Source organism: Papaver somniferum, chromosome 6 (genome assembly GCF_003573695.1).
Source record: "Papaver somniferum cultivar HN1 chromosome 6, ASM357369v1, whole genome shotgun sequence".
NCBI classification, from domain to species: Eukaryota; Viridiplantae; Streptophyta; class Magnoliopsida; order Ranunculales; family Papaveraceae; genus Papaver; species Papaver somniferum.
In genome coordinates this window covers 170,867,642-170,885,114 of record NC_039363.1, presented here as the reverse complement: position 1 = coordinate 170,885,114, position 17,473 = coordinate 170,867,642, and the positions used below count along the sequence as shown (strand labels likewise).

General features: G+C 38.3%; 2 protein-coding genes across 6 annotated transcripts; one reads left to right on the top strand and one right to left on the bottom strand.

Moving 5' to 3' along the window:
• Window positions 1-267: 267 nt before the first annotated feature.
• LOC113290113 (auxin response factor 6-like) lies at window positions 268-6,547 on the top strand. 3 transcript variants are annotated; one of them, XM_026539650.1, is made up of 15 exons: window positions 268-451; window positions 805-1,269; window positions 1,503-1,615; window positions 1,790-1,888; window positions 1,973-2,029; window positions 2,115-2,270; window positions 2,378-2,462; window positions 2,732-2,822; window positions 2,961-3,125; window positions 3,224-3,346; window positions 3,774-3,849; window positions 3,971-4,118; window positions 4,268-5,472; window positions 5,619-5,809; window positions 6,055-6,547. In XM_026539650.1, exons 2-15 carry the CDS (start codon window positions 1,221-1,223, stop codon window positions 6,257-6,259), a joined length of 2,763 nt encoding a protein of 920 aa, XP_026395435.1. In that variant the 5' UTR covers window positions 268-451; window positions 805-1,220; the 3' UTR covers window positions 6,260-6,547. The 3 variants fall into 3 exon arrangements, with proteins under 3 accessions (XP_026395435.1, XP_026395436.1, XP_026395434.1); XM_026539651.1 differs by lacking the exon at window positions 268-451 and adding an exon at window positions 467-695 and having other exon boundaries at window positions 3,971-4,100; XM_026539649.1 differs by lacking the exon at window positions 268-451 and adding an exon at window positions 470-695.
• Window positions 6,548-8,898: 2,351 nt separating this feature from the next.
• LOC113290112 (putative hydrolase C777.06c) lies at window positions 8,899-14,337 on the bottom strand. 3 transcript variants are annotated; one of them, XM_026539647.1, is made up of 10 exons: window positions 14,071-14,337; window positions 12,992-13,127; window positions 11,906-12,033; window positions 11,568-11,715; window positions 11,366-11,471; window positions 11,002-11,060; window positions 10,119-10,154; window positions 9,923-10,032; window positions 9,517-9,578; window positions 8,899-9,380 (listed from the first exon to the last, which is right to left on the bottom strand). In XM_026539647.1, exons 1-9 carry the CDS (start codon window positions 14,259-14,261, stop codon window positions 9,521-9,523), a joined length of 972 nt encoding a protein of 323 aa, XP_026395432.1. In that variant the 5' UTR covers window positions 14,262-14,337; the 3' UTR covers window positions 8,899-9,380; window positions 9,517-9,520. The 3 variants fall into 3 exon arrangements, with proteins under 3 accessions (XP_026395432.1, XP_026395433.1, XP_026395431.1); XM_026539648.1 differs by having other exon boundaries at window positions 8,899-9,321; XM_026539646.1 differs by having other exon boundaries at window positions 8,899-9,325; window positions 14,071-14,336.
• Between the last annotated feature and the right edge of the window lie 3,136 nt (window positions 14,338-17,473).

Below are 17,473 nucleotides of genomic sequence, written 5' to 3'. Positions count from 1 at the left end.
CAGGCCATTTGGTCGTTCAAACCGAGTCAAAACTGGCCTTCTGATACCCTTCCGCAGGGTCGCCCTAAAAGTTTTGACATAAACGAAGACACAACTTTGACTGACCACGTTTCCCCAAGCACATCTCTATATTTCCTCCTCACATAATTTTGAATTTCGTACTCAAAAAATTAATTGTTATAATTACAAAGTACAGAAACCCGAAAAAAAAATTACAAAATGAAAAGAAAATTGAAACCCATGTTTTTGATTATAAAAACTGAAAAAGAAAGAGAGAAAAATAAGCTGCAAATAATAATAATAATAATGGCGGTTGATTTTTTGAGTGAGTAGAAGAAGAGTGTGTGAAAGAGAAAGAGACAGCAACAGCAGCTACAAATACAATCAATCATCTTACTACTACTGTTACTATTCCTAGAATAGAAAGCAGCTAACTTTAGGAAAAGATCAGGTTTGTGTTGAGATTTTTCTTTTCTTCTTCCTCCTCCTCAAAGTTTTCATTTTTAAGAAGAGGTTTAGTGTCAGAACTCAGAAATAAAGATCTGCAAATCAGAAATTTATTACTAGTATTTTGTTTTGCTTTAAAGTTTATTCTCCCTTCCTTCTTCTTCTTCTGTACCTTTCTTTCTAAGATTAGGGTTTTTGCATTTCTGCCCTTCATCAATGTCTTGGTCTTTTTTTCAGTGTTAAGAAATGTAAGCTGAGATCCATATATTTATAGTTAAAGATTCTGTCTGTCTCTCTCTCCCTCTTACATCATCATCACTCTCTTTTAAGTTTTTGATTTTATTTTATTTTCTTCAGGTGAAAGGGATTTTGATGTGTGAAGAAGATTTAGGGGTTTTGTGAGTTGGAATGTGTGGGTTTTGAAGTGATTAAATTAAAGGGTTTGGGTTTTGGTTTAAGAAGATCTGCTTATAAATGAGGTTAAAAACCATAATTTCGTCTAGTAGTACAGGTTTTGGTTGAAGATTGGTTTTTGAGAAGGGGGGGTTTTAGCTGCGGATGAAGGTTTTGGTGGAATCATTATCTGTATTCTTCTATTCTCTTGTGGATTGGTGGCGGTGATAAGTATCCATTTCACCAGATTAAACAAGAAAAGAAAGGAATTATTATTTAAGTGTGGAGGGAAAAATGAGTCTTTTACCAAATGGGGTTTTCTGATTAGCAAGTTTTTGGTGTTTGTTATTTATCTTGTTGAAAAGGGTTATACTCATCAAATGAGGATGTCGTCATCTGGTTTCGGTCAGCAGCAGACACAGGAAGGAGGTAAAGCAATTGATTAGCTACCCAACATTTGGCATACTTGAAAATTCTTCACTGGGTATCTTTATCTTCTGGAATTTTGTACATAATTTGAAATAAATTTGCTTCTTATGAAGTCTTAGAGACGGAAAAAAGGGTCACTGCAGGAGTTATAAACGATTATCCCATGTCATAATTCTTCTTTGTTTTGGATTTTTTTTATTGCTATTTTTTTTCACAATTGATCTTCATTTCAGGGGAGAAGAGATGTCTGAATTCTGAACTATGGCATGCATGCGCCGGGCCTCTTGTATCTTTACCTGCTCTTGGAAGCCGTGTGGTTTACTTCCCCCAGGGACATAGTGAGCAGGTTTGTGTGCATTTGTTCTTGACATGATTTGCTACCGGAGAATTCTGTATTGGTATAAAGTTGTAATATGCCTGTATCAAGGACGCCGGCTTGTCAATTACATCACGTTATCTTATGGCTGAAGTGGATCTAACAAAATAGTTCTGCTAATTAATGTTTGTTGCTCTTGTGTAGGTTGCAGCATCAACCAACAAGGAAATTGAGTCTCATATCCCTAACTACCCAAGTTTACCTCCACAACTGATCTGCCAGCTTCACAATGTGACTATGCATGTAATGCTCAACCTAACTAATCCTCGTCTGGTCTTTCTTTTCCTTTGTAAAAGTTCCTAAGTATTGTTTTTTGACAAAGTTCAGGCGGACGTGGAGACCGATGAAGTTTATGCACAAATGACCTTGCAACCGTTGAGCACGGTAATTTTGATTTCCTTAAATGTAGTTCTTAAGTTTACTGCTCGTGTGTGATTAACTCCTTCTGATTCTATCAACCTTTCTGCAGCAAGAGCAAAAAGACTCATTTTTACCTGTAGAGTTGGGTTGCCCAAGCAAGCAGCCAACCAATTATTTCTGTAAAACATTGACTGCAAGTGACACGAGCACTCATGGAGGTTTTTCTGTTCCTCGTCGGGCAGCTGAAAAAGTCTTTCCTCCTTTGGTAGGTCATGCTAATCAGTAGCTTCACCCTCCACGTGCTTCACGTGATGTGTTCTTGTATGGCTGTGTGGTATAGCCTCTCACTTCTCTTTTCTTTTTTCTCTCCAGGACTTCTCCCAGCAGCCTCCTGCCCAAGAATTGATTGCTAGAGACCTTCATGGCAATGAATGGAAATTCAGGCACATTTTCCGGGGTATGTGTATCTTTTACTTTCTTCATTGTTTTGGTATTTTTAACTTATGTACCCGCCTCTCTCCCTCTCTCTAGTGTTTTTATGTAGATTTCTATTATCCTATATTATCAAATAGGTGCGACCTTTTAACACTGAATCATCTAAAGATGCCAAAGATATTCAGGGATCAATTTTGCATGGAGAATGTTCCTTTACTTGTGATCAGCCACAAGGATACATTGTCACTATGAGTAGTAAGTTCTGACTTGTTTATTCTATTCTGATTGCAGGTCAACCCAAGAGGCATCTTCTAACCACTGGGTGGAGTGTCTTTGTAAGTGCAAAAAGACTTGTCGCAGGGGATTCAGTACTTTTTATCTGGTAGGAAGATTTAGAATCCTGGTCTCCTTATGGATTGCCCTGTTTCTTTTATTCCATCTCTCAAGGACTGGGGCAAGCTTTACCAAATTTAAGTCATTACTTGTTCACCTCAGATCAACCTTTTTATTCTTGCAACAGGAATGAAAAAAACCAGTTGCTTCTTGGGATCCGCCGTGCCAGTCGACCACAAACGGTGATGCCCTCATCTGTTTTATCAAGTGACAGTATGCACATTGGTCTTCTTGCTGCGGCAGCTCATGCGGCTGCGACTAACAGTCGCTTTACTATATTTTATAACCCCAGGTAGAAAGTTGTACTCAGAGATTGGTATCTATTTTCTTTCTTGAGTTTGTGATATATAGAACAGAGTCGTACTCATTATGACAGTTATTTTCTTTCAGGGCTAGTCCAACCGAGTTTGTTATTCCTCTGACCAAGTATGCCAAAGCAGTATATCACACCCGCGTTTCTGTTGGTATGCGCTTCCGGATGCTATTTGAGACGGAGGAATCCAGTGTTCGTCGGTAAGTCCTGCTTGTTTGTCGCATGAGTTCAAATGTGTTCTTTGGGTATAGACTGAGGCTTGATTTGGGTAGAACACCCATTCTGCTGCTTCTACATAGGATCACTGTAGTTATAAATTAGTTATGGACCGATAACTGCTGCACATCTGCAATTTCTTTCAGACTTTCAAGAAAAGCTGTAGGTGACAAAATCTAAACTTGTAATCCATCATGTTACCATTGAGTTTTTCCTGAACGGATATCTTTTGAAAGGCTAAAACATTATTATGCTTCTCCTCTCAGTATCAAGCTCAAGCTGACCACATACTTGTGGATATGGTGTGGGGGAAGCATTGTGTTTTAAGTTGTTAGGGGTCTGTGGTGTTCTGTAAGTTTGTCGTCTTATGCACAGATCAGCACTCTAATTCCGAGGTTACTTTACGAACAGGTATATGGGCACAATTACTGGAATAAGTGACTTAGACCCCACTCGATGGCCGAATTCCCATTGGCGGTCTGTAAAGGTCTGTAGACACCCTTATGTATGTTCAGGGCATCCAGCGGGATTTTGCTAAGTGGATAACTGGATTCTAATATGTATAAGAAAACTTGTTTCTTCTTAAAATTTCACCTCTGCCAATGTAGGTCGGTTGGGATGAGTCAACTGCAGGGGAGAGGCAACCTAGAGTATCACTGTGGGAGATTGAACCTTTAACAACGTTCCCTATGTATCCGTCGTCATTCCCGCTCAGACTTAAGCGTCCTTGGCCGGCAGGTCTACCTAATCCTCTTGGTATGCTTGTTCTTTGTGTGTTGGAGGCTTGAAAATCAACTACATCACTGTTGTTGTCCCATTCTGGGATTGTTCTTAACTTGGCAGGAAGAAAATGTGACATAATTTTGGGACTGTTATTCCCCCATGACATAATTTTATTTTCACAGGTGGTAGAGATGACGACGTGGGACTTAATTCTCCACTTATGTGGTACAGAGGAGACACTGGAGACAAGGGAATGGAATCTTTGAATTTCCAAGGGATTGGTGTGACACCATGGATACAGCCAAGACTTGATGCTTCCCTTTTGGGTCTGCAACCCGACATGTACCAAGCAATGGCTGCTGCTGCCCTTCAGGAAATGAGAACAATGGATCCCTCCAAACAGGTTGCGGAATCTCTTATGCAATTCTCACAATCCCAGAATGTCCCTGGATCTGCTTTAATGCAGAGGCAGATGTTGCAACCATCTCAACCACAGCATAGCTTTGTCCAAGGAATTCAGGAAAACCAGTTCCATACTCAGGCTCAGATGCAAGCCCTACTTCAGCAACAACTACTTCAGAGCCGCTCATTTAATGATCAGCAGCAGCAGCAACTACAGCAACAACAGCAGCAGCAGCAGCAGCAACAACAGCAGCAGCAGCAACAGCAACTTCAGCAGCCACAGCAGCAGCAGCAACAACAGTATCCTTCCCCACAACAACAAATCCCTAATGTTGTGTCTTCCCTGTCTCATCTAGTCTCCTCTCCTCAATCTCAGGCATCTATGCAGAACATCCGTTCAGTTAGCCAACAGCCAAATTATTCAGGCTTCCCAGCCACATCTAGTTTATCTCCCCTACACAGTCTCTTGGGTTCATTCTCCCAAACCGAAGCATCGCAACTTCTTAATATGCCAATTTCTAACCCTCTACCCCCTTCTGCTGCTACTTGGTTGCCGAGACAAGCTTCTGCTGACTCTTTGGTCCGTTCTGGAGCGGCAACTCAGTGTGATTTACCCCAGGTGGATCAGTTAGGAACACAGCAGGGGAACGCCTTGCACCATACACTCTCGTTGCCACCATTCTCTGATAGAGATAGTTCTGTGGACCAAGAAGGAAGTACAGATCCCCAAAACAATCTTCTGTTTGGAGTTAATATAGATTCGTCGTCTCTCCTTGCGCATAATGGGATGTCAAGCCTCAGAGGAGTTGGTAGTGAGTGTGAATCGACTAATGTGCTTTTTGCTTCTGCCAATTTTCCGAACACGACAAACACAGATTACCCTCTTAATCCAGATATGACTCCGTCCAGCTGTATAGATGAATCGGATTTTCTTCCTTCTCCAGAGAATGGGGATCAAGGGAACCCCCCGAGAACTTTTGTTAAGGTAAGCTGATTTTTATGTTTTATCATAAAATGTCACTGTGAAGTGCCAACCCACTGAGTGATTCGGAATCATACTGGCTGGCAGGATCAAGATCAGCTCTTTTAATTGCCTCAATTCATTTTAGTTATTCTTTCTGATGTGTACAGGTTCATAAGTCGGGGTCCTTTGGGAGGTCGTTGGACATTACTAGGTTCAGCAGCTACTATGAGTTGCGAAGTGAACTTGCGTCCATGTTCAGCCTTGAAGGCCAGTTAGAGGACCCCCTGAGATCAGGCTGGCAGCTTGTATTTGTTGACCGGGAGAACGATGTTCTTCTGCTTGGCGATGACCCGTGGCAGTAAGTATTCTCTTCACCTTTTCCTTCAGGTTTTTGTCTGTTCTTATTCACCTTTTTGTTTACACATGAGCATTATAGCTTCTAGGAACATTTTGTGGAGAACTGCCCGATCCTACAATTGCTCATTATCTTTAATGGTGCTTGAGTATTTCTGGATAAGCTCTTGCTTGCATTGTAAGCTAAGAGTGAGTGCATGCCTGAATCCCAGTAACATGTGTTTAATTCCGCTTTTTTATTACTTCCAGGGAATTTGTAGATAGTGTTTGGTGTATCAAGATACTCTCGCCACAAGAGGTTCACCAGTTGGGCAGACAAGGCCTTGAAGTTCTCAACTTAGCCCAGAACTCGGTCCAGAAGCTAACCAGTGGTAATTGCGATGATCACGTAAGCCGACAGGATCCTAGAATTACTGGCAGCGGAATTACAGCTGTCGGATCATTAGACTACTAGAAGGAAAAGAGCTTCCAACAAGATTTACCCGTAATGATATGTCGGATACAAGCCTATTCTCCTTTGTATTAGTTAGGATTTCGTCCCAAACCCACTCTGCAGAATGGCAGGAGTATGAAGTAAGTCTTGCTTAATGCTTTTATATATAAGCTATATTTACTGTAATTATGATATCCGAGAACCACTGTTGACATCTGTATACAAATGACATATCTTTTTAGGACTATGTTTGTACCCGCTCAACCTATTTAATGTTTAGTTTTATATATTATATCCTATCTTATATCTTCCGACCGTGATCTGATGGATACAAGATCTCAGTTGCTTTCTTAGCAGATTTAGCAGAGAACCATTAGGTCCATATTCCATTCCTCACAATAGTTCCACTGTGAAGTCATGTATCTAGTCTTCAAATCTGTAATTTCCTTCTCATGAGCCTAGTTAGTAAGTTCGCGAATGATTCACGAATCATTCGCGAATTTTTCCGTATCACGAATTTTACCGTCTTATTGGCGTACGTTTGCAACTCCGAACCCAAGTCGCGTATTATGTGGCATTCCCGGATTATTCGCGAATCGTTCACGAATTTTACGTATCCCGAATGATACGTCCGCTTAATTCGCCATAAATTCTTTAGCTTTTACTTTTCAAAGACTCCACTTTTTAGGCTTTACTGCCTCCCGAACATACACGACCGAATATTAGACGTGTTGTAATTTTTATGAAACAAAAACGACTGAAGAGATTTGAAGGTGAAGGTGAGAGAGATCTCAAACTCACTAACCAAGCATCTAAACCACCATACGACGTCCTTTTGGATAACTAATGTTGTATATATTATTAATATCTCATATTGAGTTTATTTTTTCCTTAAATAACTCACACATATGCATAAAAATTGGTCTATGACCTTATAAATACAAATTATTTGTTATATATAGATACCGAATTTTCAGAGCCGAACTCACATTTATAAATCGAATTATACACGTACGTATGCCGTTCCGAATTAGTGACGAATCACGTCCCGTTGACCGAATTTTGGACCGAATCTGGATTTTACAAAACCGTATAATACTCGTACGTTTGCCGTTCCGTACGTTTGCCGAATCCCGAATTGCTAACTAGGCTCATGAGCTGTTGCCAATAAACACTTTGGGACCCAATTAGGTCCTTTGGATTAGTTATTGCACATTTGAATGATGCAACTTTAAATACCATGTGAAAGAAGGTGGCATTCTTGCTTCCTCTCTCTTATGATTTTTTGTTTGGTTAGCACTTATGAGATGTCACTTGTAAGGATATCTTACTTGAGGTCAAGTCTCTGCCTGCCTGTAGCTGTATGGAAGAATGTTAGGTGCTCACCAAATGTATTTCCATATTTGCATGAAATGTGATCTTGCTTTATTTCTCTTTTTTAACTTATATATTGAGTGAGATATCTCTCCATATCTATGTGTCTGTTTTCTTCCAATCAACTTTGTTTTTCAATCTATGAAATACGCTTTTTCTAAATCCTCAATTATTTTGTCGGTCCCAACTCCCAACGCACATGGAGTTTGGAAGTAAGGTGGAGTGTAATGGACCATCAAGTCATGTTTTTTTCCTTATCTTCCTTTTTGTTTTGGCCATTTATAGGTTATTTACCCCAGCTGAAGTAATTTTTACCATGCACTGGTTGTAAATGTTTTTGTGAGAGCCAGCAGTAGTGTGCTTAGGAAGACCCCTCAATTTCGGCTATCAGAATTAGAAGAATTAGAAGTGCTTCTATTTCTCATGAAAATCCGCACGAAAGTTATACTACTTTTGTTTTCAATAGTCATTCTGAAATTGTGTTCTGGAATTTTCAACTTCAACTAGGTTCAAAGTTTACGTCTTACAAAAATGACACCCAGGCTGTTCATGAGTCCTTATTTCTATTTTGTGATGCATTATTCACAAAAAAGATAATAAAATAAAATAAAATAGTCTCGTGTGATATCCGAACACGCCGCAAGACTCCAAGTCCTATAGCCACCCAAAATTAGAGCACAAGTGTTTCTAGCTCGCTCGTGTTCTAAGCTGCAAGATTCCAAGTCCTCATGGCCACCCAAAATTAGAGTACAAGTGTTTCTAGCTCGTGTTCTGGGCCCAAATATTGGAACTCAAAGTTGCACATCGACTGGTAACCCAAAATCTGCCTTGCAGCCTTTGTTTCCTTGAGTCTGTCTTGTTACCAGAATTTTCCCAGTGAGATCTGCCTGATGATATCTGGTGGTGATCAAGAGAAAGCGTCGAAGAAATCAAATTGGATCTAGCATGGAGCTGCTAGATTTTTTATTTTTTCGCTAGAAAAAGACATTAAATTAAAAAAAAGAAGAAGAAGGAATTACATTTGTTCGGCGGGAAAGACTGGAATATGACCAATCCACTCAGCAGTAGCTCTCTAGCTTCTACAGTAGTTCGTTGATATATCATCCATACAATTGCAAATTCCTACTTGGGTACTCTACTCTAAAAAAGCAACAAAACCATTTAAAAGAGCACTCACCACACCAGTCCCTCAAGTTAAATATCCAGATGTCTTAAGTACACTGATTTACTTCTATGGATCAAAAGGTTAGAGTTCAGTGGACTCATAAATGAATGAGCAGCGCCTATACAAAATGAACAGAGAAGATAAAGTATAAAATTCATCTCATAGCCCGACCCCGAATGATTCAAAATGTATTAATCAGGGCACAACTAAACCGTTCGTAGAACAGAATTATAGAACACGGTATACAATTACCCCTTCAAAATGTAACAGATATTTGTTGATTCTGAAATTTCTCTTCCCCGTCAGACAACTGAATGAAAAACTAATTCAGTTCCTCTGAATTTAGGCAGTTCAAGCTCAAAACTCTGACTCTCCTCATACTAGTGTCATGAGCTTTTCCCTAGCAGCTTTTAACAGATTGTGTATGGTTTATAATGTTCAAATAATGTAAATACAACAATGATAGTATTGGTAAAAGAGCATAACTTCTCTGCTCTGGACTGACTGAAAACTGCATCTGAAGACTCAATTAAAATTTCCACATCTGCCTACAAACACAACATTGAACAAAAGTCAATGTTGAATTTCTTTTGCACATTTTTTCTGCATGCACCATTATATTAATTTTTCAAAATTAGCAGGTCCAATTGTCATTGTTCTTAACTCAAACAGACTGTGAAGAAGAACGATAACCTCGAGAAGGGGTACATATTTGATACTTGAGAACCATTTGACTTACCACATTACAGCTGAATAGGTATTCTGAGACCATCACGAGCAAGTTGGACTGGTATCCCTTCCCTACACACAACCACAAAAAAAATCACTTGCATGAATTGACAAAATACTACCAATATTTTTGGATTTTCCCCTGCAGAGTTGCTTATCAAGAATTTAACCAAAGAAACAAACAGGAGCTCCTATTCATGGGTCCACCTTATCATGTAGCCTAAGTTATATGGAGAATAGCCCTTGGCAAGAAGCAGGGGGTGGTCCAAGGATACTGCAGTCGTTGGAGTGATGAGGTAGGCTGGTCTATAGTTAAGGATTCTCGTAAAGTCCAGTTACTAAAAGGTAATGAGACAATCAAGCAAACTTTAGCATCAACTAGTGAGGATTAGAAAAATTGGATTTCATTGCTGTACCTTCTAGACCATTCAGCAAGAAATTCATTGTCCTTGTGATGATCAAACTCGTGGGTCATTCCAACTAACAGAGCTTGTTTTGGGCATATCCTCTTTATAGCTTCTAGTGTCTGAGAAAAGAAAGATACGAGAACTTAGCAAAGCATTAAGTCTCCAACAAAGTAATTCACTGAAAGCTAGGTTTTAAAATATTAACCTGAGGGAAGCAAAAGTGTGTATTATGTGATCCAGTCTGCAAAGAACAGAAAAAGTTGAGTACAACTCCATAGGCTAAAGAAGACAAGTCTAACAAGCAAAAGGACAAAAGATACTCGATGCACAGTAAATGCAAGAAATTGTTTGTTGTACAGAGGGAATCTACGATCCTAGTAATACTTGCGAATAAAAGACGTAGTTATCCTTTCCTAGATCCAGGATAGTTGTTCAATACAGAACAAGTTGTACGTTGTCCTACTTGCTTAATTAGCATCTTCTATCAACCAATTTTTCCATTATTTTATTCATCAAAAATAAACTTTAGCAATATTTCCCTCATATGCATTAATTTCGAAAGAACTAACCTTTGGAGGTTTAATATAGACAAAACACCCAGATTCATAAATTCTTTGTGTGAACCACTAACTGATGAGTGATCATATATGCCAGCACTAAACACTTGCGCCGCAAAGCTTCAGGTTTAGCCACTTGAGTTTAGTTCTAAACCACAGTTTCTACTTTTACCGCACAACAAAAGTTTAGTCTTAGCTTGTCCCCATGTACTGAAGGTAAGTTGTCAAAGTTCATATCTGGAAGTACTTTTTTTGGCAACTACGTTTATATTATGTTCATCTCATGCATATTGGCTGGTTTGATTTTGAAAGTCATGTTTCCCAAGTTTGTGGAATGAGCAACACCATCACCAAGTACTCATTTACATAAGAATTTGGAGCATAATAATTGGTCTGGCTGCAAATAATGTGGTGAAGATAGACTTAGTACCACCTAAGTGCATTGAAGCTTAGCTATTTTGATGGGGTTTGCCCCTGCATCATATTCTAGTGTGGAAGTAAGAGACCATGTGGTAACTTATGCCTTCTTACCCTGTACAAAGTGTCCAGAATAAGCAGATCCAATTGTCCAGCTCCGGACTTAGAGATAACTGCAAAAAACAATTTCTTTAAGTTAAACGAGGAAAACTCCAAAGATATACACTGTTACAGATCTAACCACCTAGACAGTCGAATGCTTTGATATTTCATAAGAAGGACATACTAATATGTATTTATTTTCAACATTTATTCCTCACTACATTGAGGAAAACTTTGAATATCTCTGCAAGCTTTCATTTAATCCAAACTCGACTTATGCTACGTAACATGCCTATGAAGGCTATGCTATTGCCATGGGAATGAAAATGGTACAGCTGAAAGAAATGTATTAGATAAAGAAAAAGAGAGAACTAACCGTGTTCTGTGTTTGGCAGGAATCGTGAAACATCAGATACATATGCAACTCTAGACTTTTCACCAAAAAGGAAACCCAAGGACACATAGTCCTCTCCATGCATCACCTAAATTCAAACAAATTCATTAAGAAATTACAAAACACAAGCAATTTGGGAAGAAGAAAAAACGTAACACTGAAGAGAGAGAATTGGGTAAGTAACTGGTAAAGGAACAAACTGTAGGCCTGATGTGACAAATGCTTCCTCACAATCCTCTTTAATAGTTTTCCATTCCAGCTGTGCAACCCGCCTTACTTCTTGGCCCTCTTTAAGTTTTTTCTGAACCAGGTAGGGAAATTTTACTTCTATGCTGTTTCAAAGTATAAAGTACAATGTCAAAGGTAGATATACTAAAAAAAAAAGGAAACTAGTTGGGTTGATGTAAAGAGAAAAACGAGTTGACATTATCTTGACTATTATTCTCAACAGCTAGATTTTTCAAATGCAAAGTGAATACACATTCTATGGTGTTGACAATGCATATCAACTACTTTAAGTACCTCTCCATTGCATACTGGCTTAGGTAAATGGAAGTTGGAGCAATATCATTTGTAGGACTAAATGGTTGGATTGCACGTATATCATCCAGGCCAAGAACTGCATCAGCATGCTCATGGGTCAAAATTATCTGCAATTGGAAGTTAATTCATCAAGTTGAAGCTCTTGCAATATAACAGGTCAAACTAACAACAGCAGAGCCCAATTAACCAAATTATAGTACTGTCGCCCCAAAATAAAGTATTACAGAAAACAAAGTTCACTATATACTCTGGACAAAGAGATGGCTCAGCATTATTGGAAAGCAATTGACTAAGACATAATTGATGGAGTTAAATTTTAATATGGGTTAGGGTTTAAATATGGCAATCTAACTAGCGAAAAGACATTCACCCAGGAATCGGGTCTTGAATCATTTCCACAACAGTGCGCTCCACAGCCGTGAGAACTTCAGGTCAACCCGATGAAAAAAGTACACATCAAAATACCAAGTGCGTGAACAGTGTAATGCATGATCCAGCGACTCCATGGATCATCACCCACCATACTTTGCTACTTCAAAGATTGAAATAAGAGGAAAAGCAAAATAACATCTGCTAAATTTGTACCCAATCGTGATGGATAATAACAATTACCAAGACAGGAATAAGACATCGAGCAACACGCGAATTATATGTTTTACATTAAGAACACGTGTTGGTAATGGAAGTACAGACGTTTTGAGCTTGATCAACGTAACAAAGAAATCTTACTATAAAAAACAAGGAAGTGTTTCTAATAGTTTAGATGGCTAATTCAGCCTCATTAAAGAGGCTGGTGGTAATGTTATGTTAATAGGGACACTTGTGCTTCAAAGTTTGCCTAGAAGAAATGTGTGGCTGAGCCGAAGGCCACATGGTTATAATGAAGTTACCAACAGAAGGGGCATCCCAAATATTATTATTGCATGCAAATATAAGAAAATGGAACTCGTTTTCTTTTTCTTTTTTAATGAATGAAGCAGGCTCATACTTAGCTAATACTTATAAGTGGAATTTTCAGATAAATGTAAAAACATGTGTAAACCACATATAGATATGTAAACTCACGGAATCCACACGAGGAATCTTATGGTGAGTGAACCACCGAAGTACTTGCTCCCTAAATGTTTTTCCAACATCAATCAATATATACTTGTGTCCACCATCTCCATTGCAATAATCAATAAGAAGAGACGTGTTGCATCTGTAAAGATAGAAATGATGATGAGTTTCAAATGAGCCAATGCTAACTTAAAAGTATTAAAAACGAAAAATGCAGGAACATAAAGAATTTGTATTTAAATTTGAAATTTGACCTCAATAAGCAGTTGTATTGGGTTGCCTTTTACTTCCCCGTGGCTTTTAAATTTGAAATTTGACCTCAATAAGCAGATGCAACAACACCTAAGAAAGTAGATAGGCTAGAGTTTTGTGAGCATGTGGTAAGTGAAGACTTTCTTGAAACTCAAAAGCCACGGGGAAGTAAAAGGCAACCCAATACAACACTTACGAGGCTATTAAAGCCAAAAGAGAAAAGAAAACTAAAATATATTTAGTAGATTTTCCGTTTGTTTTGCCAAATATAAGATTGATACAAGGGCAGGATTATTAATAATAACATTTGTGAAATTGTCAAGAATTTGTTTTCTTCATTTTGATCGTAGCATCTTCTGTTTTTCGTTTGAATCCTCTGAGTAACAAATGAAAAATTAGATCCAATGCCCCTTGTAAACAATTCCGTAAAACAAAAATAATATCTCCTCTCAATCATCATGTGCCTAGGGGATTCACATTGCATTATAGGAAGAATCAGGTTAAAATCGTTGCAACTCTGATTTTGGGTTAGTTTCATAGATTCTACTTCCTTAACATCAGTCATACTTCTCAAAACATCGAAATCCAACAACATCAGACAACTAGGTTTTATAGAATCCAAACTCTGCTTCTTATGAAACTAAAGTAAAGATTAAATAACATCACACTAAATTACCAGCAATAAACAAAACAGATGCTGATTCTCAATCAAATTAATAATGCACAAGAGAAAAAATAGATCAAGTAATTTGATAGATCTGCAAATAAATTGAGCAAGATAAAATGAAAAGTTGAAACCCTAAAAAATGAATAGAATGGAGAGAAAAAGAAACCTGTAATTAGGATTAAGCTCAGGAGGGATTGAAAGTGATTGAGAACAAACAGCGCAAGGTGGATTTGAAGGTTGAATCAAACACATACAATTTGGAACTGCACTTGAACAACCAGTTCCCAGAAATATCAATGAACTATGATGATCATCATCAATTACGTATGAATTCCCATTTTCTCTTGGAATCTCCATTTTTATGCCTTAAAAGTTCGAATCGTTTTCAGTCTGGACTGGAGGTATAAAAATGGAGAAAACCAACGATCCGAATATTAAAATTGGTATTTATAGTAATGTGGAATCCGACACATGGAATATTCAACGGGTTATTCAGTTGTCGATTGACGTGAGAATTATGGACGGTGTGCTATTTCCGGTCTATCAGCATTACCTATGCGGCTGTGTTGTGCTGTGCCTCTATGTTCGATGGTCTCGCTCATTAAATGTAGACTATAAATTGGAATAGACAGCACGCTGCTACTCTAATTAGTACTCGATTGGATTGTGCGTTGGCTGACATATTCTGGCATAAGGTAATTTTGAATGCTATTATCCATAGGACCATAGCCCTACTTTAACAGCCATTTCAAGACTGTTTTGTTGGAAAAAATTGGGTTTCACAAAGGATGAATGAATCAGAGAAGAAAGTGTTGCACTCCAAAACTTTCAAGGCTTGTATAAATTTCTTTTAGACAAATATTTCTACCCTCCCAATAACAATTGGCGATTACAACAGGTATGCGAAATATTGCCTTCAGGATACAATGAAAGCCCTGCAACGAAAACTGAATTCAAGGTTTGTACCCCTTGATTCAATCAAGAACACACAAAGAGATTTCTGATTTCTGATGATGCTTTTTGAAACAGAGAAAACAGATTGATTTTTCTTATATGTTTAAACGAAACTGGGAGAAGCTATTTATAAAGGGTTTTGCACCTGTTGGGAATAGGTTTTTATTCGCCAACAGGTTTCTATTCACGAAACGTCGGGTTCCTTCATCAACAGACATCAATGGTGTCTTTTGGATTCGAAATTTTCGAACAGGCTTTTATCGGCCAAATAAAACCGTCAGGTCGACCACAGCCTGGGGGGCGATGCCCCCCAGGACCCCCCTTTGGTAAGCGGTGTTGAAAATATTCCAACATTCTCCCCCTATTTTCAAAAACCATAAAACAAAGTTAAAACTTTTAAATCAGAGTGACTGCATCACCGAAGTGACTGCCTACGTACCCGAGTGGGATCAAGCCAACGTAGTTCAAGCACAATTGAGACTAAGCATCATCGTTGAAATCAACACATAAATGATAGGTATCTTTTGGATTTGAACCTTCACTTAGTGTAAGAAACTCAAAGCCTTATCGAGGTTCTATGGTGAAACCAGTCTTGAACCAAGTACCCCTTATGATAAAACCGGAGTCTCCACACATATTGATTTCATAAAATCATGTGTTCTGTAGCCAAGCACGTTAATGGCCATGTGCTTATATCCTTGTTCATGAGTCTTCTTTAGAGAACGGTCTTCTTCTCTTAGGAAACGGCCTTATTTCCATACTCATATAGGTAAGTCTCGAAGGTGTTTCTGCGATACACCTTTTACTAATCATAGACTCATTAAGGATTTACATCCATCCTATTTTCTTGCAGAAACCAGCACTAATAAGAAATGGGAAGTTTTTATATTAGTGCTCCATAATCTACTTCCATAACTTGTTGGTACCACATTGAACCTTGTTTATCCTTTTCAAAACATAGGTTGGGTTTCTGCTATGGGAGATCAAACTTCCTTCACAGACCTTAGTCCCATTTCTTTCCTTTTTATTGAAACCACTGAACTTGGTAGACTTTTCGTAAATGGGTCTGCCAAATTTCTCTTTGATTCAATAAAGTTAACCGTAACTACTCCCCTCTTGAGTAGTTGCCTAACCATGTAGTGTCTAAGACTTGCATGTCTAGACTTTCCATTATAAGTCTTATTAGAGACATTATAGATTGTAGCTTGATTATCACAATTAATCAAGACCGCCGGAGTTGGCTTCTTCCAAAAAGGAATTTCCATAAGTAGGTTTCTAAGCCAATCTGCCTCCTTACATGCATCAGTTAAAGCTATCAATTCTGACAACATTGTTGAATCAGAGATACAAGTCTGCTTCTTGGAACTCCAAGACACAGCAGCACCCCCTAATGTAAAAATCCATCCAGAAGTTGACTTGGAATTTGATTCTACATTGTTCCAGTTAGCATCGCTGTACCCCTCTAGTGCAGCGGGATAGCCTTGGTAATGCAAACCAAAATTTATTGTTCCTTTCAAGTAAGCCATAACTCTTGAAACTGCTTTCCAGTGTTCATATCCTGGATTACTTGAGAAACGACATAATATTCCCACGGCTTGGGCTATGTCCGGTCTTGTGCAATGCATAGCGTACATAAGACTCCCAATAACACTAGAATACTCAAGTTGAGCATGAGTACGGCCGGTGTTCTTCATTAAACTTGATAGTATGGTCTAAAGGAGTAGGTGCTGGATTGTCATCAAAGTGACCATATTTCTTGAGAATTTCTCAATATAATGAGATTGAGTTAAAACCAACTCATCTCCCTTCTTAGGATCTTAATTCCCAAGATTACATCAGCCTCTCCTAAATCCTTCATATCAAAGTTAGAACTAAAAAACTTCTTTGTTTCTTCCACAACAGATATGTCAGACCCAAAGATTAACATATCATCAACATACAAACAGAGAATCACACAACCAGAACTATCATGCTTACTATAGATACATTTGTACGCATCATTCACCACAAACCCATATGACAAAACTACTTTATCAAACTTCTCATGCCATTGCATATGGGCTTGCTTCAAACCATAGAGAGATTTCACTAACTTGCAAACTTTCTTCTCTTGGCCTGGTAATATGAAACCTTCAGTTTTCCATATATACTCTTCTTCTAAATCCCCATTTAGAAAAGCAGTTTTGACATCCATTTGATGCACAACCAACTTATGAATAGAAGCAAGTGCAATCAAGCAACGAATGGATGAGATGCGTGCAACAGGAGCATATGTATCAAAGTAATCAATACCATGTCTTTGTTTATAACCCTTGGCAACTAGCCTTGAAACTTATCAACTTCACCATCAGCTCTCAACTTTCTCTTGAATATCCATTTACTTCCTATTGCTTTAGCACCAGGAGGTAAATTTACTAATACCCAAGTCCCGTTAGTCAAAAGCGAATGCTTTTCATCATTGATGGCTTCTTTCCAGAAATTTGCATCTCTAGAACTCATGGCTTCAGCATAAGTTTTAGGGTCATCATCAGTATGCATAACATACTGGTTAACACTAAGAATTCTATTCTTATTTGCCTCTACAAGGTAATAAATAAAGTTTGGATCAGGCTTTT